This window comes from Mobula hypostoma, chromosome 15 (assembly GCF_963921235.1).
Source record: "Mobula hypostoma chromosome 15, sMobHyp1.1, whole genome shotgun sequence".
NCBI lineage: Eukaryota > Metazoa > Chordata > Chondrichthyes > Myliobatiformes > Myliobatidae > Mobula > Mobula hypostoma.
In genome coordinates, this window is record NC_086111.1 from 76,140,449 (window position 1) to 76,163,045 (window position 22,597).

General features: G+C 47.9%; 1 protein-coding gene across 2 annotated transcripts in view; it reads right to left on the reverse strand.

The window, feature by feature from the left end:
* The window catches only part of LOC134356998 (protein kinase C delta type-like), a 101,812-nt gene that overhangs the window by 46,327 nt on the left and 32,888 nt on the right, over positions 1–22,597 (reverse strand). The window contains exons 2-4 of one of the 2 annotated variants that reach the window (XM_063068300.1): positions 5,056–5,188; positions 1,992–2,124; positions 1,232–1,431 (exon numbers count right to left, since the gene is read on the reverse strand). In XM_063068300.1, coding sequence (XP_062924370.1) covers positions 1,232–1,431; positions 1,992–2,124; positions 5,056–5,172 — 450 coding nt within the window. In that variant the 5' untranslated portion in view covers positions 5,173–5,188. The remainder of the gene's footprint in view (positions 1–1,231; positions 1,432–1,991; positions 2,125–5,055; positions 5,189–22,597) is intronic. The other variant, XM_063068301.1, reaches the window with a different exon arrangement.

Sequence of the window (22,597 nt, forward strand, 5' to 3'; positions counted from 1 at the left end):
CACTCAATGGTGAATAGGTGAATTGACTTTATTTCTTACATCCTTCACATACATGAGGAGTAAAAATCTTTACGTTACATCTCTGTCTAAGTGTGCAATCATAGTGATTTATAATAAATAGAACAATCAATGTAACGTAGAAATACACTTAAATCAGCATGAGTTAATCAGTCTGATGGCCTGGTGGAAGAAGCTGTCCCGGAGCCTGTTGGTCCTGACTTTTATGCTGTGGTACCGTTTCCTGGATGGTAGCAGCTGGAGTAGATTGTGGTTGGGGTGACTCGGGTCCCCAGTGATCCTTCGGGCCCCTTTTATGCACCTGTTACTGTAAATGTCCTGAATAGCTGGAAGTTCACAACTACAGATGTGCTGGGCTGTCCGCACCACTCTCTGCAGAGTCCTGTGATTGATGGAAGTACAGTTCCCATACCAGGCAGTGATGCAGCCAGTCAGGATGCTCTCAATTGTGCCCCTGTAGAAAGTTCTTAGGATTTGTAGGCCCATACCAAACTTCCTCAACCGTCTGAGGTGAAAGAGGTGCTGTTGTACCTTTTTCACAACACAGCTGGTGCGTGCAGACCACGAGAGGTCCTCAGCGATGTGGATGCTGAGGAACTTGAAGCTGTTTACCCTCTCAACCCCAGATCCATTGATGTCAATAGGGGTTAGTCCGTCTCCATTCCTCCTGTAGTCCACAACCAGATTCTTTGTTTTTGAGACATTGAGGAAGAGGTTGTTTTCTTGACACCACTGTGTCAGGGTGATGACTTCTTCCCTGTAGGCCATCTGGTTATTGTTTGAGATTAGGCCAATCAATGTAGTGTCATCAGCAAATTTAATGAACAGATTGGAGCTGTGGGTGGTGACACAGTAATAGGTATACAGGGAGTAAAGGAGGGGACTCAGTACACAGCCCTGAGGAGCACCTGTGTTGAGAGTCAGAGGGATGGAGGTGAGGGAGCCCACTCTTACCACCTGCCAGTAATCTGACAGGAAGTCCAGGATCCAGCTGCACAAGGCAGGGTGAAGGCCGAGGTCTCTGAGCTTCCTGTTGATCGTGGATGGAACTATTGTTTGGTGTTCATCACAGCCAACAGCTGACACCCCTACAGGCATCTCAAACATACCAACTGGACCACTTCTCCCAATGGTCCACTACCAGCATACTCTGACCAGACACACCAACCACCCCTGTCAACCTCAGACCGTGACCACCTCTGACTGTACTCACCCAGAACTCTGCTTTCCCGTTGCCTTTCTTACAACGCTCAGCAAGGACGGAGACGCCAACCGTAACCTCGGACAGGGGCTCCTCCGCACTCCCCATCAGGACGATCTGGATGACCCGGCCCTCATAGATGTGAGCATCAAAGGAGGATTTCCAGTCTGGGTACATAGTCGGCTTCTTCTGCATCAGGGTCTTACCGCGCTCTGCCGATACAAAGTGCAGGGTCATCAGCAACCACAGATGTGGAGAGATGGGGCAGGCCGCAGAGAGGCGGCAGGCAGGTGATGGGGCAGGCCGGAGACGGGGTGGGCCGGCTGGAGATGTGGAGAGATGGGGCAGGCCGCAGAGAGGGGGCAGGCCAGAGGCGGGGTGGGCCGGCTGGAGACGTAATGGGGCGGGCCACGGAGAGGGGGCAGGCCGGAGAAGGGGTGGGCCGGCTGCAGATGTGGAGAGATGGGGCAGGCAGGTGAGGGGGCAGGCAGGTGATGGGGCAGGCTGGAGACGGGGTGGGCCGGCTGGAGATGTGACGGGGCAGGCCGCGGAGAGGGGGCAGGCCGGAGACGGGGTGGGGTGGGCTGGCCGGAGACGTGATGGGGCAGGCCGCGGAGAGGGGGTGACAGCAAGGAAGATGATGCTGTGAAGAGTGGAGTGGAAGGAGTGGAAGGGGTGGGCGGGAAGGCCTGGAGAACTGGATGGAGCCAATGGAACCTGGGTATCATTTGCCTGCATCATGAACCTCCTACATTGGACCCGGGTGTATTACCTGTGGTCATAGCCTCCTTCATCTTCACAGCGATGAACGGTTGCTGACCCTCAGCGACATTTGGGGCGAGGCCAAGCTCGTATGAACTGAAGGAGATGCGCAGGAACGGAGCCATGACAGAGTGGAGGGAGGCCTGGAGAGAGTGACAGAAGCAAAGGTTCAGTACGACACGTTCACGGATACTCCCGGAGAACAGTGAGCAGTTTGTGCCTACACCCACACCTCCCCGCCTGACCCCCATACCGTCTAACAACACAAAATACACCATCTCTCACACAGTTCCACGTCAAAGAGCAATCCCTTGCACCGTACCCCGGTGTCGTACGGCGACGGACCTGCCCCCACCGGTACCGTACCCCGGCGTCACACGGCGACAGACCCGCCCCCACCGGTACCGTACCCCGGCGTCACACGGCGACGGACCCGCCCCCACCGGTACCGTACCCCGGTGTCACACAGCGACGGACCCGCCCCCACCGGTACCGTACCCCAGCGTCACACGGCGACAGACCCGTCCCCACCGGTACCGTACCCCGGTGTTACACACTGACAGACCCGTCCCCACCGGTACCGTACCCCGGTGTTACACTGTGACAGACCCGTCCCCACCGGTACCGTACCCCGGTGTTGCACACTGACAGACCCGTCCCCACCGGTACCGTACCCCGGTGTTACACAGTGACAGACCCGTCCCCACCGGTACCGAACCCCGGTGTTACACACAGACAGACCCGTCCCCACCGGTACCATAACCCGGCGTCACATGGCGACAGATCCGCCCCCACCGGTACCGTACCCCGGTGTTATAGTGACACTCATCCCCACCGGTACTGTACTCTGATTTTAAACAGTAACAGACCAGTCCCCAACCACATCATACCTCAGTGTTAGTACACCGAACACAGAACAGGACAGCACAGGTACAAGCCTTTCGGCTCACAATGTTGTGCCAAAACAATTAGATTAGCAATCAACTGGCCAAATAAACTAGTCCCTGCTGCATTCACAATGTCAACATGTCTCTTAATAATCCCTCCCAGCTCCCCAGACACCCACCACTGTGTGTGAAAGACTTGACCTCATAAACCTCTATCAGATCTCCCCTCATCCTCCAGAGAAAACAACCCAAGTTTGTCCATCCTCTCATTAGAGCACAAGCTATAATGGCTCTCCAATCCAGCAACATCTTGATAAGCGACTTCTGCACCCTCTCCAAAGCCTCCATACAACTCAGGATCAGAATTAGGCCATCAAGTCCGCTCTGCTATTTCATTATGGCTGATCCCGGATGCTATTCAACCCATACACCATCCTTTGAAACTGCAACCAATCAGGAAACTATCAACTTCCGCTTTGAATGATCCTGCAGACTTGGCCTCCACTGCAGAGCATTCCACAGCTTCACCACTCTATGGCTAAAAAAAAATCCTCCTTACCTCTGTTCTAAAAGGTCGCACCTCAATTTTGAGGCTGTGCCCTCTAAGTTCTGGATACCCCCATCATCCTCTCCACGTTAACTCTATCTAGTCCTTTCAACATTTGGCTGGTTTCAGTGAGTTCCCCATGCATTCTACGAAATTCCAGTGAGTACAGGCCCAAAGCTGCCAAACACTCCTCATATGTTAACCCCTTCATTCCCAGAAAAACCCTTCTGAACCTGCTCTGGACTCTCTCCAATGACAACACATTGTTTCTGAGATAAGGGGCCCAAAACAGGGACAGATTGAAAATGTCCGTGAAGACCCCGGCCAACTGCTCTGCACAGACTCTGAGCACACGGCCAGGTATTCCATCTGGATCAGCTGCCTTCCAGCACATCTGGCCTGGCATACAGGTCATTACAGACTTCAAACCACCTAGTACTTCCAGCTCTGCTTCCCTCCCTGATGAGCTCAATTACTTCTACGCTCGCTTTGACCGCGAGAACAAGGAGGTCACCCTCAAAGCGGATCTCCCACCTGGTGAACTGCCTCTCTCACTTTCCACCTCCGATGTTTGTGCCACCCTGAGCAGGGTGAATGTACAGAAGGCAGCTGGTCCGGATGGAATACCTGGCTGTGTGCTCAGAGTCTGTGCAGGGCAGTTGGCCGGGGTCTTCACGGACATTTTTAATCTGTCCCTGGCCAGGCAGTTGTCCCCACAAGCTTCAAGATCGCCAGCATCGTGCCAGTGCCGAAGAGTCCACTGCCACGGGCCTGAATGACTTCCGTCCAGTTGCACTCACCTCCATCATTGCAAAGTGCTTTGAGAGACCAGTTCTATCACATCTGAAATCCTGTCTGCCCTCTACCCTGGACCCCCATCAATTTGCCTATCGCACCAACAGGTCAACAGAGGATGCCATCTCCACGGCACTTCACTCTGCCCTGACCCACCTGGACGGCCCCAACTCTTACGTCAGAATGCTGTTCACTGACTTTAGTTCGGCATTCAATACTGTGATCCCCTCCAAGCTGATCACTAAACTTCACCAGCTTGGTATCAGCTCATCCCTCTGCAATTGGACCTTGGACTTTCTGAATAACAGACCCCAATCAGTTAAGTTAGACAACCTCTCCTCCTCCACTCTCACCCTGAACACTGGCGTGCCTCAAGGCTGTGTGCTGAGCCCTCTTCTGTACTCCCTTTTCACCTGTGACTGCGTTCCTGTACACGGTCCTAACTCCATAATCAAGTTCGCAGATGACACCATGGTGGTTGGTCTGATCAGAGGGGATGACGAGTCGGCCTACAGGGACGAGGTCCAGCACCTGGCCGTGTGGTGTGCCGATGACAACCTGGCCCTTAACACCCAGAAGACCAAGGAGATCGTTGTGGACTTCAGGCATGCCAAGGGCTACACTCACGTCCCCATCTACATCAACGGAGCTGTAGTGGAGTGTGTATCAAGCTTCAAATTCCTTGGTGTCTACATTTCCGAGGATCTCACCTGGTCCCTGAACTCCTCCATCCTGATCAAAAAGGGACAACAGCACCTTTATTGCCTGCGGAGCATGAAGAAAGCTCACCTCTGTCCCAGGATACTGACGGACTTTTACCGCTGTACCAGTGAGAGCATACTCACCAACTGCATCTCAGTGTGGTATGGCAATTGTCCTATATCGGACCGCAAAGCACTCCAGCGTGTGGTGAAAACTGCCCAGTGGATTATCGGCATCCAATTGCCCACCATTGAGAACATCTGCCATAAACGCTGCCTGGGCAGGGTGAAAAGCATTATCAGGGATACATCTCACCCTAACCATGGACTTTTTACTCTCCTCCCATCCGGTAGGCACTACAGGAGCCTCTGCTCCCGCACCAGCAGGCAAAGGAAGAGCTTCTTCCCTGAGGTTGTGACCCTGCTGAACCTCACATCACTGCGCTAAGCAGTATTGCACCCATATTGTACTGTCTCTGTACTTTTATATTTGTGTGCTGTAGCACTTCTTTTATTCGCAGTTATTTTGTAAATAACATTATTCTTTGCATTTCTGGTTAGATGCTAAATGCATTTCATTGGCTTTGTATCTGTACTCAGCACAATGACAATAAAGTTGAATCTAATCTAATCTAAGACTGTTGACAATACTCCAAGTATTGTCTGACTAGTTTCTTACAAAGCTTCAGCGTAATCTCTTTGCTTTTATATTCTATTCCCCTTGAAATAACTGCCAACATTGCATTGGCCTTCTTTACCACAGGCTCGACCTGTAAATTCACCTTTTGCGTGTCTTGAACGAGCACTCCTCAGTCCCTTGCACCTCTGATGTTTAAATTTTTTCCAAATTTAGAAAATAGTTTTCACTATTGTTCCTTTTATCAAAATGCATTGTCATACATTTCCCAACACTGTATTCCATCTGTCACTTTTTTACCCAGTCTTCCAATTTGTCAGTGTCCGGCTGCAATCACATTGCTTCCTCAGCACCACCTACCCCTCCACCTATCTTCCTCAGCACTACCTACCCCTCCACCTATCTTCCTCAGCACTACCTACCCCTCCACCTATCTTCCTCAGCACTACCTACCCCTCCACCTATCTTCATATCATCCACAAACTTTGCCACAAACCCATCAACTCCATTATCCAAATCATTGACAAACAATGTGAAAAGTAGCGGTCCCAATACTGACCCCTGAGGAGCACCACTAGTCACTGGCAGCCATCCAGAAACGGTTGCCTCTCGCCTGTCAGCCATCCTTCTATCCATACCAGTATCTCTCCTGTAACACCACAGGATTTTATCTTGTTAAGCAGCTTCATGTGAGACACCTTAACAAATGCCTTCTGAAAATCGAAGTAAATAGCATCCACTGCTTCTCCTCTGTCCACCCTGCTTGTTGCTTCCTCGAAGAACTCTGACAAATTTGTCAGGCAAGATTTCCCTTTACAGAAACCATGCTGACAGTTTAATTTTATCATTAGTCTCCAAGTATCCTGAAACTGCATCCTTAATAATGGACCTCAACACTTTCCCAACCACTGAGGTTAGGGTAACTGGCCTATAAATTCCTCTCTTTTGTTTTCCTCCCTTCTTAAAAAAGTTAGATGACATTTACAATTTTCCAGTCCTCTGGGACCATGCCAGAATCAAGTGATTCTTGAAAGATCATGACCAAAGCATCTGTTATCTCTTCAGCAACCTCTTTCAGGACACTGGAATGTAGTCCTTCTGGTTCAAGTGAATTATCCACCTTAAGATCTTTCAGTTTGCCTTGCACTTTTTCCTTTGTAATAGCAATGACACTCACTCCTGCTCCCTGAGACTCATGGACCTCTGGCACACTGCTAATATCTTCCACAGTAAGGACTGGTGCAAAGTACCCATTAAGTTCATCTACTATTTCTTTGTTTGCCCATTACTACCACACCAGCACCACTTTCCAGTGGTCCAATATCAACTCTCACTTCCCTTTTATTCTTTATATAACTGAAAAAAAAAATTACCATCCTGCAGTAACGTACCAGTGTTAGGACACAGTCCCACACCTGGGAGTACCATACTTGTTAGGGGACAGACTTGCACCCAATACTGTAGGTGAGTACACACTACCTGGAAGGATGTTGGAGGCAGGTACTCTCACAACATTTTAGAGTTTGGATAACACTTGGAACACAATGCAAAGAAGGTGTGATATATTGTTTTCACTGAAGGCTGTAATTGAGAGGCAGCAGGATAGAAGTTTATAAAATCATGACAGTGTGAGACAACACCAATAATCAGCCTGTTTCCCAGGGTGGAAATGTCACAGGCAAGAAGAAAAATGGAAAAAACATTTAAAGGTGATATGTTATTCAGCATTTAGTCAAGAAATAGTTGGGCCAAAGGGCTTCATTCCATGTTTAATACTCAAGAACTCAACACAGTGTGGTCGGTGCACGGGATGCACAGCTGACGAGATGGTAGAACAGATATAACAGCAATATTTAAATTGCATTTAGACAGACACATGAACAGACAGGGAATGGAGGGATATGGACCATGGACAGACAGTGGTTGTTAGACAGACACACGAACAGACAGGGAATGGAGGAATGGATATGGACCATGGACAGGTAGTAGTTGTTAGACAGACAGGAAATGGGGGCTATGGACCATGGACAGGTAGTAGTTGTTAGACAGGAAATGGGGGCTATGGACCATGGACAGGTAGTAGTTGTTAGACAGGAAATGGGGGATATGGACCATGGATAGACAGTAGTTGTTAGACACATGGATGGAGAGGGAACGTATGGACCATGGACAGACAGTAGTTGTTAGGGACAGATTGGGAATGGGGAGGATCTGACCCATGCACAGGCAGATGGGATGAGTTAGAATGGCACTAGGCTGGCACAGACATGATGGGCTGCTGAGAAACATAAATGGATATGAGAGCCCATTTCTCTGCCGCACTGGGTGCAAGTTTGACATTCCCAAGCACAGAATCCCACTGGAAGCCTTCTGGAAGGTGTGCACCAACACTCTGTATGCCATCTGGCAGGCAGGAGCGATGGAGTGACCCACCCGGAAAGACAGCCCACACACCAGCGATACAGTGCCTATAAAACCCCCTTCGGAAATCTTCATGTTTTATTGTTTTACAACACTGAATCACAGTGGATTTAATTTGGCCTTTTTGACACTGATCAACAGAAAAATACTTTGTTGTATCAAAGTGAAAATAGATCTCTGCAAAGTGATCTAAATTAACTACATATATAAAACACAAAATAATTGATTGCATAAGAATTCATCCCCCTTTAATATGACACAACAAATCATCACTTGGGCAGCCAATTGGTTTTAGAAGTTACATAATTAATTAAATGGAGATCTATTTTTGGAGACCTGTGTGCAGTCAAAGTGTTTAATTGATTGTAGTAAAAATACGCCTGAATCTGGAAGGTCCAACTGCTGGTGAGTCAGTATCCTGGCAAAAACTACACCATGAAGACAAAGGAGTACTCCAAACAACTCTGCGAAAAAGGTTATTGAAAAACGCAAGTCAGGAGGTGGATAGAAGAAAGTTACCAAGTTACTGAATATCCCTTGGAATACAGTTGAGTCAATCATCAAGAAATGAAAAGAATATGGTACAGCGGTAAATCTGTCTAACGCAGGCCGTCCTCTAAAATGGAGTGACTGAGCAAGGAGGGGACTAGTGAGGGAGGCCACCAAGAGACTTATGACATCTCCAGAGGAGGTAAAAGCTTCAGTAGAGGTTGTGCATACACCTGTTGCCTGTCATCAGAAACACTCCATCCCTACCCTGAAGCATGGTGCTGGCTACATCATGCTGTGGGGCAGGCCCTGGAAGGCTTGTGAAGGTGGAGGGTAAAATGAACAGAGCAGGATAAAGGGAAATCCTGTACTCTGGGAAACAAGATACAGGGAAAACCTGATGCACTCTGCAAGAGTACTGTGATTTGGGAGATGTGTTTTCCAGCAAAACAATGACCCCGAACATAAAACCAAAGCTTAAAGAACAACAAAGTTCATGTCCTGGCATGGCCAAGTCAGAGCTGAGATATCAATCCAATTGAGCATTTGTTGCTGGACTTGGAAAAGAGCTGTTCACTCACGATCTCATAGAAACCCTACAGCACAATACAGGCCCTTCAGTCCACAATGCTGTGTTGAACATGTATTTACTTTAGAGATTACCTAGGGTTACTCATAGTCCTCTATTTTTCCAAATCAATGTAATCTGACGGAGCTTGAGCAGTTTTGCAAAGAAGAATGGGGAAAAGATTGCAGTGTCCAGATGTGCAAAGCTGATGGAGACCTATCCACACAGACTCAAGGCTGTAATTGCTGCCAAAGGTGTATCTACTAAATACTGACTCACAAGAGATGAATACTTATGCAATCAATTATCTGGTGTTTTATGTTTGTAATTAATTTAGATCACCTTGTAAAATCTGTTTTCACTTTGACATGAAAGAGTCTTTTTCTGTTGATCAGTGTCAAAAAAGCCAAATTAAATTCACTGGTGACTCAGTTTTGTAAAATAATAAAACATGAAAACTTCCGGGGGGGGCGAATACTTTTTATAGGCACTGCAGTTTCCTTTCTATTATGAGTTAATTTAAGTACATTCATTTTTTAGCTGTGTCTCTGTGTGCTACAATTTTCAAATATATTACAGTAATATGTCCAGCAGCCAGTGGTGTGGTGGCATCAGCACTGGACTTTGAGGTGCCTGGTCCCAGCTTCGAATCAGACTATCTCTGTCTGTGCTGGGTTGAGTGTTGAGCTAGAAACTCGGTCTAGTCAAAAAAACCCTACAAATGCTACAGAAATGGCAAAAATGCTGCCTAATATGCCACAAGGCACAATAAGAAACAACTGACTAGATGGGCTGAAGGTTCTGTAGTGCTCTTTGACATCATCCTGGGGCTGGGGGCAGCGAGGAGGATTTGGTTTCTATTGTTAGGTCAAATATGATGGCAGAATATAGTCTTAATGGTAAGACTCTTGGCAGTGTGGAGGATCAGAGGGATCTTGGGGTCCGAGTCCATAGGACACTCAAAGCTGCTGCGCAGGTTGGCTCTGTGGTTAAGAAGCCATACGTGGTTAAGTTGGCCTTCATCAATCATGGGATTGAGTTTAAGAGCTGAGAGGTAATGTTGCAGCTATATAGGACCCTGGTCAGACCCCACCTGGGGTACTGTGCTCAATTCTGGTTGCCTAACTACAGGAAGGACGTGGAAACCACAGAAAGACTGCAGAGGAGGTTTACAAGGATATTACCTGGATTGGGGAGCATGACTTATGAGAATAGGTTGAGTGAACTTGGCCTTTTCTCTTGGGAGCGACGGAGGATGAGAGGTGACCTGATAGAGGTGTACGAGATGATGATCGTGTGGATAGTCAGAGGCTTTTCCCCAGGGCTGAAATGGCTAGCATGAGAGGGCATAGTTTTACGGTGCTTGGAAGTAGGTTCCGAGGGGATGTCAGGGGTAAATTTGTTTTTTTTTTTAAACGCAGAGAGTTGCCTGCGGCCGTGGTGGAGGCAGATACGATAGGGTCTTTTAAGAGACTCCTGATCGCTACATGGAGCTTAGAAAAATAGAGGGCTATGGGTAAAGCCTAGGTAGTTCTAAGGTAGGGACATGTTTGGCACAGCTTTGTGGGCCGAAGGGCCTGTATTGTGCTGTACGTTTTCTATGTTAGTAAGACGGTGGGCATGCTGGTTTCCCGTACCCCGTCTCTCCTCGTCCTCTAATCTGTCTGTAAAAGTGGTGTTTCTCCTGGCACAAACATAGGGGAGAGAGAGAGAACTGAGTGATAATTGTTCTGCACAACCACCCCACGGAATGTGTGGGTTCTACCCAGGGTGCTCCAGCTTCCTCCCACAGTCCAAACACACACCAGGTATGCTAACTGGTCATCGTAAGTTGTCCTGTGATTAGGTTAGGTTAGGTTAGGGTAAATACGGGTTGTCGGGGGTTGATGGGTCAAAGGGCTTGAAGAGGCTCCTCCTCGGTCACGAAATAAATAAATAAATAAATAAATAAAGCTCCTGGCTGGGCTATTGACAGTGATAAACTTTAGCCAGACGGTGGTGAATTTGTGGAATCTGTTGCCATAGGCAGCTGTGGAGGCCAGGTCACTGGGTGTATTTAAGGCAGAGACTGATAGGTTCTTGATTGGACATGGAATCAAAGGTTACGGGGAGAAGGCGGGAACGGGTCTGGGGAGGGGGGAAAAGGATCAGCCATGATTGAACAGCGGAGCAAACGCGATGGGCCATTTGGCCGAATTCTGCTCCTATGTCTTATGGTCTTAAACTGGCTGTTCATTTCCCACAGGGTACTGGTAATGGGTCACCAAGGTACCAGTGTAGGCAGCAGGGTCTCTGGGGAAGGGGATGTGATGTGGTGAGTCTCCCACTAGAAACCTGCACCATTCTGGGATTAAACAACAGAAAATCTGCAGGCGCTGGAAATCCAAGCAACACACAGACACACACACAATGTTGGAGGAACTCAGCAGGCCAGGCAGCATCTATGGAATAGAGTACACAGTCAACGTTTCGGGCTGAGACATTCCATCAGGACGGGACAAAAGATGAGAAGTTAGAACAAGAAGGTGGGGGAGGGAAGAAAGTAAAAGGTGGTAGGTGATCTGTGAGAACGGGAGAGGGGTGAAGTAAAAAGCTGGAGAACTGACAGGTGAAAGACATAAAGGGGAAATCTGATGGGAGAGGACAGATGACCATGGAAGAATAGGAAGGGGGAAGAGCACCAGAGGGAGGTGATGTGTAGGTAATGAGATGAGTAGAAGAGACGAGAGACGGAAAGTAGAATGGGGAATGGTGAGGGGGAGGAGTGATTACTGGAAATTCGAGAAATCAATGTTCATGCCATCAGGTTGGAGGCTACCCAGACAGAATACAGGGTGCTGCTTCTCCAACTTGACTGTGGCCTCATCGCAGCAGTAGAGGAGGCCATAGACTAATGCCGGAATGGGAATGGGACTGGGAAGTACAATTGAAGTGGGTGGCCAGTGGGAGATCCTGTTTTTTCTGGCAGATGGAGTAGGTGCTCGGCAAAGCGGTCTCCGCTGTGTTGGGTCTCACCAATGTACAGGAAGCCACAACAGGAGCACCAAGTACAGCAGATGATCCCAACAGACTCACAGATGAAGTGCTGCCTCACCTGGAAAGACGGAACGGTAGTGAGGGAGGAGGTGTAGGGGCAGGTATGGCACTTGTTCTGCTTGCGAGGATAAGGACCAGGAGGGAGACCAGTGGGGAGGGATAAATGGACAAGGGTGTCACGTAGGGAGTGATCGCTGTGGAAAGCAGAAAGTCAGGGGGTGGGAGGGAAAGATATGCTGGGTGGTGGGATCCCATTGGAGATGGTGGATGTTACAGAGAATTATGTGCTGGACATGGAGGCTACTGGGGTGGTAGGTGAGGACAAGAAGAATGCCATTCTTAGAGGGGTCGCAGGAGGATGGGGTGAGGGCAAACATGTGCAAAATGGAAGAGACACAGGTGAGGCCAGCGTTGATGGTGGAGGAAGGAAAGCCCCTTTCTTTGATTAGTTCCAGAATGGAAAGCCTCCTCCTGAGAAAAGATGCAGCGAAGACAGAGGAACGGAGAGAAGGGGTTGGCACTTTTACAGGTGAGAGTGGGAAGAGGTATAGTCCAGGTAGGTGTGAGAATCAGTGGGTTTGTAAAAGCTATCAGTAGATAAACTGTCTCCGTTCTGGCATTGGAGGGTCAGATCTGTAAGTCACCTTGCTAAGTATCTGGACAGCGTGCCAGTGAGAATGGGGACAACCCCAGATCTGGCAAGCTCTTTGACTATCATTCTAGGGCTAAGGTGCCAGATATGTTCCCACTGGATAACAATCTCAGCAATCACTGCACAAGATCTCCTTTCAACAAGTGTTCACTCTCGAGCTTTTACACTAGGTTTTCCTCAGGGGTTTCACTGTAACTTTGGGAAAAGTGATCACTGCTTCTCCAGTGCAGCCAACCACTGGTGGAGAAGTTGGGAGAACCATCCTGTCTCCAGCAATTCCACCAGGAGATCTGCATAGTGGGGATTCATGAATCTGTAAATTGCGAATATACACTGTGCAGCCTGCAGCAGTGTGCGCTCTGTTATGGGCAGTCATTCCACTGCACACGTGGACTGAGTTCACGCACTGGCACTTCAAAACCCGATTGCTGGAGGACTGCCAATTTCAGTACTCTGTCCATCAGTTCCAGGCTGAACAGAGACGACCATGAGATACAAGAGCAGAATTAGGCCATTTGGCCCATTGAGTCTGCTGCACCATTTCATCATGGCTGATCTATTTGCCTCTCAGCACCAGTCTCCTGCCTTCTCCCTGTATCCTTTATGCCCTGACCAATCACGAATCTATCTACCTCTACCCAAAATGCACCCAAAGCCTTGGCCTCCACAGCCACCTGTGGCAATAAATTCCACAGATTAACCTCTCTCTGGCTAAAGAAATTCTTCCTCAAAAGAGAAGGACTTCTCTTCCTTAAGGCTGTGGTGGGGAACATCCAGCTTTCCTATCAGGAGGAATTGAAGGGTTGACCAAGAGTTGAGAGTCCAAGATTAGCCATCTTGGCATGGAGGTGCTCAGCTTGGACACTAGCCTGGATCAAGCTGTCTAGGACCCTGTCCTGTAGCAGATGTACCAAGAGAGACATGCAGCTTAGGAGATCGATCCAGAGGTGCGTACAGGAGCTGGTGGGCCCAGATTCATGTTTTTGCTGGGGTAGCTCGTTCAGCTGGGCACCAGCTTCTCTGTCACAATCAAAGGGAATAGGTGACTCCAACCACTCCTTTAATTGGGCTCTGTCTTCTTGTCTCCATCTAAAACAGGGACCAAGTATTGTGCAAAGATCTGCCATAGGTTAAACTAGAGCCACCCATGTCTGGCGCCAGCTCAGGTTGGACAGAGCGACCCTGGGGATTCCTCAGTGCTCGGTGAGATATCCTGGGGAAACCCTGGTACCAGGGAGGCACAGGACAATGATTGCCCTTCTGCAAAAGGGAATGACTCTAACTCTGTAGAACCAGCCCTGGTCTCCCTCATCAGTGTGGATTCCAACTTCTCTACCTGGCCACTTGGGACCTGTGCTGACCCAAGCGAACTCTCCTCTCCAGTTCCACAGTCCCAGGGTTGTCCATCCAGTAGGTCCAGCAGTGGGTCAGAGGGTTGGTCTGTCAATGCCTTTCTCTCCCTTGACCAAGAGAAAGCATTTGACAGATACATACGCAACTCCCTATGAAACTGTGCACCTTTGTACCAGCCTGAGTTCAACATCTGTACAAGGGCACGGAGCATCTGGTCAAAGTTAACAGTTCCTCAACAATATCTGTTGGGTTTGGGGCAGCAGTGTGCTTGGGATGCCCCAGGTTTGGCTAATCTGTATTTTATCCATCCAGAGCCATTCCATTGGTTTCATCACAGGAGGTTGATGAGTCTACATTTGCATGGACTGGGCTTGGAGTTATCCCCTTGGCTAAATCTGATGATGTTTCAGAGGGCAAAGGGATAATTGAGTGAGCTGACCTCTGCTTGGACTGAAGTTCAGTGGCTATAGTCCTTGAAACTTTCCTCCGAATCCAGTGGGGACTTTCATCAGAGAGAGTTGGCTTACAGGGTCCTTGGGAACCTGCCATTGTTGTAACCTGCAGTCCATGAATATTTGTAACAAGAGGTTGCCCACTGGAGGACCAGTATGGACAGGATTTTGGCTACAGAATTCTTAGTCCATCTGCCCCTGGATAACGTGGCCATCACAGATCTCAATCAGCCAACTACCTGCCCTTTATGATTAAACTGGGAGCATCCTAGAGAGAACGCTGGTGATGTCCCCCAACTATCTTCCACGACCAGAGGGAGCACAGAGCACATCCAGGCCAATGAGGATTCCATTTTTTAATATTGTAACAGAGAAACATAGAAAACCTACAGCACAATACAGGCCCTTCGGCCCACAATGCTGTGCCAAACATGTCCTTACATTAGAACTACCTAGACTTACCCATAGCCCTCTATTTTTCTAAGCTCCATGTATCTATCCAAAAGTCTCTAAAAAGACCCTATCGTATTCCCCTCCACCACTGTTGCCGGCAGCCCATTCCACGCACTTACCATGCTCTGCGTAAAAACTTCCCCCTGACATCTCCTCTGTACCTGCTTCCAAGCACCTCAAAACTGTGCCCTCTCATGTTAGCCATTTCAGCCCTGGGAAAAAGTCTCTGACTATCCACACGATCAATGCCTCTCATCATCTTATACACCTCTATCAGGTCAACTCTCATCCTCCGTTGCTCCAAGGAGAAAAGGTTCAGTTCACTCAATTTATTCTCATCAGGCATGCTCCCCAATCCAGGCAACATCCTTGTAAATCTCCTCTGCACCCTTTCTATGGTTTCCACATCCTTCCTATAGTGAGGCAACCATAACTGAGCACAGTACTCCAAGTGGGGTCTGACCAGGGTCCTATATAGCTGCTACATTACCTCCCGGCTCTTAAACTTAATCCCACGGTTGATGAAGGCCAATGCACCGTATGCCTTTTTAACCACAGAGTCAACCTGCGCAGCAGCTTTGAGTGTCTTATGGACTCAGACCCCAAAATCCCTCTGATCCTCCACACTGCCAAGAATCTTACCATTAATACTATATTCTGCCATCATATTTGACCAACCAGAATGAACCACTTCACACTCATCTGGGTTGAACTCCATCTGCCACTTTTCAGCCCAGTTTTGCATCCTATCAATGTCCTGTTGTAACCTCTGACAGCCCTCCACACTATTCACAACACCCCCAACCTTTGTGTCATCAGCAAACTTACTAACCCATTCCTCCACTTGCTCATCCAGGTCATTTATAAAAATCACGAAGAGTAAGGGTCCCAGAACAGATCCCTGAGGCACACCACTGGTCACCGACCTCCATGCAGAATATGACCCATCTACATCCACTCTTTGCCTTCTGTGGGCAAGCCAGTTCTGGATCCACAAAGCAATGTCCCCTTGGATCCCATGCCTCCCTACTTTCTCAATAAGCCTTGCATGGGGTACCGTATCAAATGCCTTGCTGAAATCCATATACACTACATCTACTGCTCTAGCTTCATCATATTTAGTCACATCCTCAAAAAATTCAATCAGGCTTGTAAGGCATGGCCTGCCTTTCACAAAGCCATGCTGACTATTCCTAATCATATTATACCTCTCCAAATGTTCATAAATCCTGCCTCTCAGGATACTCTCCATCAATTTACCAACCGCTGAGGTAAGGCTCACTGGCCTATAATTTCCTGGGCTATCTCTCCTCCCTTTCTTGAATAAGGGAACAACATCAGCAACACTCCAATCCTCTGGAACCTCTCCCATCCCATGATATCTGTTATCTGTCAAGTAGGATGCCGTGCACAATCCTGATTTCATGGAGACAGATGTGAGAGCACGGAGGAACATCTGGTGAAACTTCTGAAATGCCTGTTTCACTACAGCTGCTACTGTGTGATGCAGAATCTCTGGAGGGGAAGGCCCCGAGTCCTCGGCTTTGCTTGTTGCTCGGCGGCCGGGGTGGGGTCGAAGCGCTCGGCAGAGATGGTGCTGGGTGCTCAGTGTCGGAGGGCTGGTCGGAGGCTCGAAGTTTTCGGACGGACTCAGAGTTGGCTGTGGTCGGGTGCTTCCAGGGTGCTGCATCGGCAAGTTTGCGACGCTGGAGGTTCATGGCAGGGAGAGTTTCTCCCTTCTACCGTCTGCGTGAGATGATGGGCTATCGGGACTTGAGACTTTTTTTTTAATCGTGCCCATGGTCTGCTCTTTATCAAATTACGGTATCACTTTGCACTGTTGTAGCTATATGTTATAATTATGTGGTTTTTGTCAGTTTTAGTCTTGGTCTGTCCTGTGTTTCTGTGATATCATACCAGAGGAACATTGTATCATTTTTTAATGCATGCATTTCTAAATGACAATAAATGAGGACTGAGTGTCCTCATAATCTAATCTAATCTCCATTGATGCAAAGATCGTTGCCAGAGGCTCAACAACCTCCTGCCTCACCTCCTACAGTAGCCTGGAGTACATCTCATCTGGTTCTGGAGACTTATCCAATCTGATGCTTTCCAAAAGCTCCAGCACATTCTCTTTCTTAATGTCTTTCTGCTCAAGCTTTTCAATCCGCTATAAATTATCCCTATAATCGCCAAGATCCTTTCCTGTAGTGAATACTGAAGCAAAGTATTCATTAAGTACCTCTGCTATTCTGGTTCCATACACACTTTTCCACTGTCACACTTGATTGGTCCTATTCTATCACGTCTTATCCTCTTGCTCTTCACATGCTTGTAGAATGCCTTGGGGTTTTTCTTAAATCCTGCTCGCCAAGGCCTTCTCATGGCCCTCCTGACTCTCCTAATTTCATTCTTAAACTCCTTCATGCTGGCCTTATAATCTTCTCAAGCTTCAAACCCAATAGCATGAATGGCAGCGATGCTTCACTACCAGGTGAACTCAATGCCTTCCATGCACAATTTGAAAGGGAGAACACAACTACAGCTGTGAAGATCCCTGCTGCACCTGATGACCCTGTGATCTCTGTCTCAGAGGCCGATGTTAGACTGTCTTTAAATAGAGTGAACCCTCACAAGGCAGAAGGTCCCGATGGAGAACCTGGTAGAGCTCTGAAAACCTGTGCCAACCAACTAGCGGGAGTATTCAAGGACATTTTCAACCTCTCACTGCTACGGGCAGAAGTTCCCACTTGCTTCAAAAAGGCAACAATTACACCAGTTCCAAAGAAGAATAATGTGAGCTGCCTTAACGACTATCGCCCAGTAGCACTCACATCGACAGTGATGAAATGCTTTGAGAGGTTGGTCATGACCAGACTGAACTCCTGCCTCAGCAAGGACCTGGACCCATTGCAATTTGCCTATCGTCACAATAGGTCAACGGCAGACGCAACTTCCTAACCAGAAGACCACAATCTGCGCGGATTGGTGATAACATATCCTCCTCGCTGACGATCAACACTGACACACCTCAGTAATGAGTGCTTAGCCCACTGCTCTACTCTCTATATACACATGACTCTGTGGCTAGGCATAGCTCAAATACCATCTATAAATTTGCTGATGATACAGCCATTGTTGGTAGAATCTCAGGTGGTGAAGAGAGGGTGTACAGGAGTGAGATATGCCAACTAGTGGAATAGTGCCACAGCAACAACCTGGCACTCAACATCAGTAAGACGAAAGAGATGATTGTGGACTTCAGGAAGGGTAAGACGAAGGAACACATACCAATCCTCGTAGAGGGATCAGAAGTGGAGAAAGTGAGCAGTTTCAAGTTCCTGGGTGTCAAGATCTCTGAGGATCTAACCTGGTCCCAACATATTGATGTAGTTATAAAGAAGGCAAGACAGCAGCTATATTTTATTAGGAGTTTGAAGAGATTTGGCATGTCAACAAATACACTCGAAAACTTCTATAGTTGTACTGTGGAGAGCATTCTGACAGGCTGCATCACTGTCTGGTATGGAGGGGCTACTGCACAGGACCAAAAGGAGCTGCAGAAGGCTGTAAATCTAGTCAGCTCCATCTTGGGCACTAGCCTACAAAGTACCCAGGACATCTTCAGGGAGCGGTGTCTCAGAAAGGCGGCGTCCAGTACTAAGGACCTCCAGCACCCAGGACATGCCCTTTTATCCCTGTTACTATCAGGTAGGAGGTACAGAAGCCTGAAGGCACACACTGAAGCCTGAAGGCTGTTCAGGAACAGCTTCTGCCCCTCTGCCATCCCATTCTTAAATGGACTTTGAAGCTTTGGACACTACCTCACTTATTTTTAAATATACAGTATTTGTTTTTGCACATTTTAAAATAATCTATTCAATATATGTAAATGACTTACTTGTTTATTATTGTTTTATTTTATTTATTATTATTTTTTCTCGCTCTCTCTGCTAGATTAGGTATTGCATTGAACTGCTGCTGCTAAGTTAACAAATTTCATGTCACACGCCGGTGATAATAAACCTGGTTCTGATTCTGGACCTCTATCATTACCAAGTTTTTTGAACCTTTTCTTTGCTTCTTCACTAGATTTTCAACAGCCTTTGTACACCACGGTTCCTGTACCCTACCATCCTTTCCGACTCATTGGAATGTACCTATGAAGAACACCACACAAATATCCCCTGAACGTTTGCCACATTTCTGCCGTACATTTCCCTGACAACATCTGTAGCCAATATTATTCTAGTTAATCACTTTCCTAACTTGTCTGTTCCTATCCCTCTCCAATGCTATGGTAAAGGAGATAGAATTATGATCACTATCTCCAAAATGCTCTCCCACTGAGAGATCTGACACCTGACCAGGTTCATTTCCCAATACCAGATCAAGTACAGCCTCTCCTCTTGTAGACTTATCTATATATTGTGTGAAGAAATCTTCCTGAACACACCTAACAAACTCCACCCGGTCTAAACCCCTCGGTCTTGGGAGATGCCAATCGATATTTGGGAAATTAAAATCCCCCACCATGACAACCCAGTATTATTACACCGTTCCAGAATCTGCCTCCCTGTCTGCTCTTCGATGTCTCTGTTACTATTGAGTGGTCTATAAAAAACACCCAGTAGAGTTATTGACCTCTTCCTGTTCCTGGCTTCCACCCACAGAGACTCAGTCGACAATCCCTCCATGACTTCCTTCTTTTCTGCAGCCGTGACACTATCTCTGATCAGCAGTGCCATGCCCCCACCTCTTTTGCCTCCCTCCCTGTCCTTTCTGAAACATCTAAAACCCGGCACTTGAAGTAATCATGTCTGCCCCTGAGCCATCTAAGTCTCTGTAATGGCCACCACATCATCGCTCCAAATATTGATCCACGCTCTAAGCTCATCAGCTTTGTTTATAATTCTCCTTGCATTAAAATAGACACATCTCAAACCACTGGTCTGAGCGCGTCCCTTCTCTATCATCTGCCTATCCTCCCTCTCGCACTGTGTCCAAGCTTTCTCTATTTGTGAGCCAACTGCCCCTTCCTCCATCTTTTCAATTCGGTTCCCACCCCCAAGCAATCCTAGTTTAAACTCTCCCCAATAGCCTTAGCAAATCTTCCTGCCAGGATATTGGTCCCCCTTGGATTCAAGTGCAACCCGTCCTTTTTGTACAGGTCACTCCTGTCCCAAAAGTGGTCCCAATGATCCAGCAATCTGAATCCCTGCCCTCTGCTCCAATCCCTCAGCTACACATTTATCCTCCACCTCACTCTATTCCTGTACTCACTGTCACGTAGCACAGACAGTAATCACGAGATGACTATCTTTGTGGTCCTGCTTCTCAGCTTCCTTCTTAACTTGCTGTAGTCTGTTTTCAGGACCTCCTCCCTTTTCCTACCCATGTCATTGGTACCAATATGTACCACGACCTCTGGCTGTTCTCCTTCCCACTTCAGGATATCGTGGACATGATCAGAAACATCCCGGACCCTGGCACCTGGGAGGCAAACTACCATCAGAATCACCTGTCTGACCCCCTAACTATAGAGTCTCCTATTACTGCTGCCTTCTTCCTTTCCCTGCCCTTCTGATTCACAGCGCCGGACTCTGTGCCAGAGGCACGGCCACTGTTGCTTACCCCAGGTAAGCCATCCCCCCCAACAGTAGTCGAGCAGGAGTACTTATTGTTCAGGGGGACTGCCACAGGGGTGCTCTCTAATATCTGACTCCTGCCCTTCCCTCTCCTGACTGTTACACAGTTATCTGTCTCCCGAGGCCCCGGTGTAACTACTTGCCTATAGCTCCTCTCTATCACCTCCTCACTCTCCCTGACCAGACGAAGGTCATCGAGCTGTATTTCCAGTTCCCCAACACGGTCCCTAAGGAGCTGCAGCTCGACACACCTGGTATTCAAAAAGAATAGAAAAAATAAAATGGAGACAAAAACTGGGGCTTGGGTGAATATCAAAAATTCCCCATGGCCCAGTACACCAGGGCAGGTTTAATCATGTGTGCTAATATAAAGGTCAGAATGCTACAGATACAGAGGAAAGCATCCTCCAAATCGTCCGATCAGAGGCCAAGGACAAGAAGTGTATTGGCTTGGGCAGGGCCTCACTGATATCAGGGTAGTTCAGGAGCAGGAACTGCTTGCTATGTTATCTGGGTCTCACTTGTCAGATAGGAGCTGTCCTTCCAGTTAAAGCCGGTGTTCAACTTGCTCTGAGGTGCATCAGAGGAAGGGTGATGTGTGCCACCTCAAGAACCTAGTGATCACAAGATTGGCTCAATGTTTTAATAAAAATACAAGTACTGCAATACTTGCTTAGGGACGTTACCAGGCTCTATGGAGTCAGGAAATGCCTAAACATGGTGAGGTTTCAACTGAATCTTGTCAGTCACCAGAGTAGAGATTTGCAGAAACAGCAATAGATGTGCAGTTTCGGTTTTACAGATGATGTGACTTATTCTGAAAAGAGGAAAAGCATAAGGAAGTGAATGAGCGTGGAACCAGACAGCTGGAATGTTAAAGGCCACGTCAAGGTTTCTATGTTACTACAGATTGTCCAATGCCCTCGCCGCTGGAAAGGCAGAGCTGGGAACAGGACACAGAATCAGCTGCTCAATCCTACCTCAGCAGGCATAGCTGGTCTGCCACAGTCCTCATTATCCCAAAGCCTCAAATCATAAAAATCAAGCCACATTAAAACAGGCCATTCAGCCCAACTCACCCATGCCTACCAGTACATACCCTTCCAAAAACGGGCTGAAAAATGGCCGATGGAATTTAATGTAGACAATTATGAAGTGTTGTACTTTGGGAAAACAAACCAGGTAGGTCTTGACCAGTGAGTAGTAGGGCACTGAGGAGTGAGGTAGAACAGAGGGATCTGAGGATACAGATCCATAATTCATAGACTACAGCATCACACGTAGATGGGGTGGTAAAGAGAGCTTTGGCACATTGGCCTTTATAAATCAATGTATTGAATACAGGAGTTGGGATGTTCTGCTGGAGTTGTACAAGACATAGGTGAGACCTAACTTGAAGTATTGTATCCAGTTCTGGTCACCTACCCACAGGAAAAGTATCAATAAGATTGAAAGAGTGCAGAAGAAATTTACAAGGATGTTGCCAGGACTGGAGCACCCCGAGTTCATAGGGAAAGGCTGAATAGGTGAGGACTTCATTCTCTGCAGTGTAGGAGGAGAATGAGGGGAGATTTAATAGAGGTATACAAAATTATGGGGGGGGGGGTAAAGGTAGAGTAAGGGCAAGTAGGTTTTTTCTCTCCCATTTCACACACATCTGCTCTCACCCCATCCTCCCGCCACCCCACTAGGAATAGAGTTCCTCTTGTCCTCACCTACCACCCCACCAGCCTCCGGGTCCAACATATAATTCTCCGCAACTTCCACCACCTCCAACGGGATCCCACCACTAAGCACATCTTTCCCTCCCCCCTCCTTTCTGCTTTCCCTTGTCCATTCGTTTCCCCCCCCCAATCCCTCCCCACTGATCTCCCTCCTGGCACTTATCCTTGTAAGTGGAACTAGTGCTACACATACCCTTACACTTCCTCCCTTACCACCATTCAGGGCCCCAGACAGTCCTTCCTGGTGAGG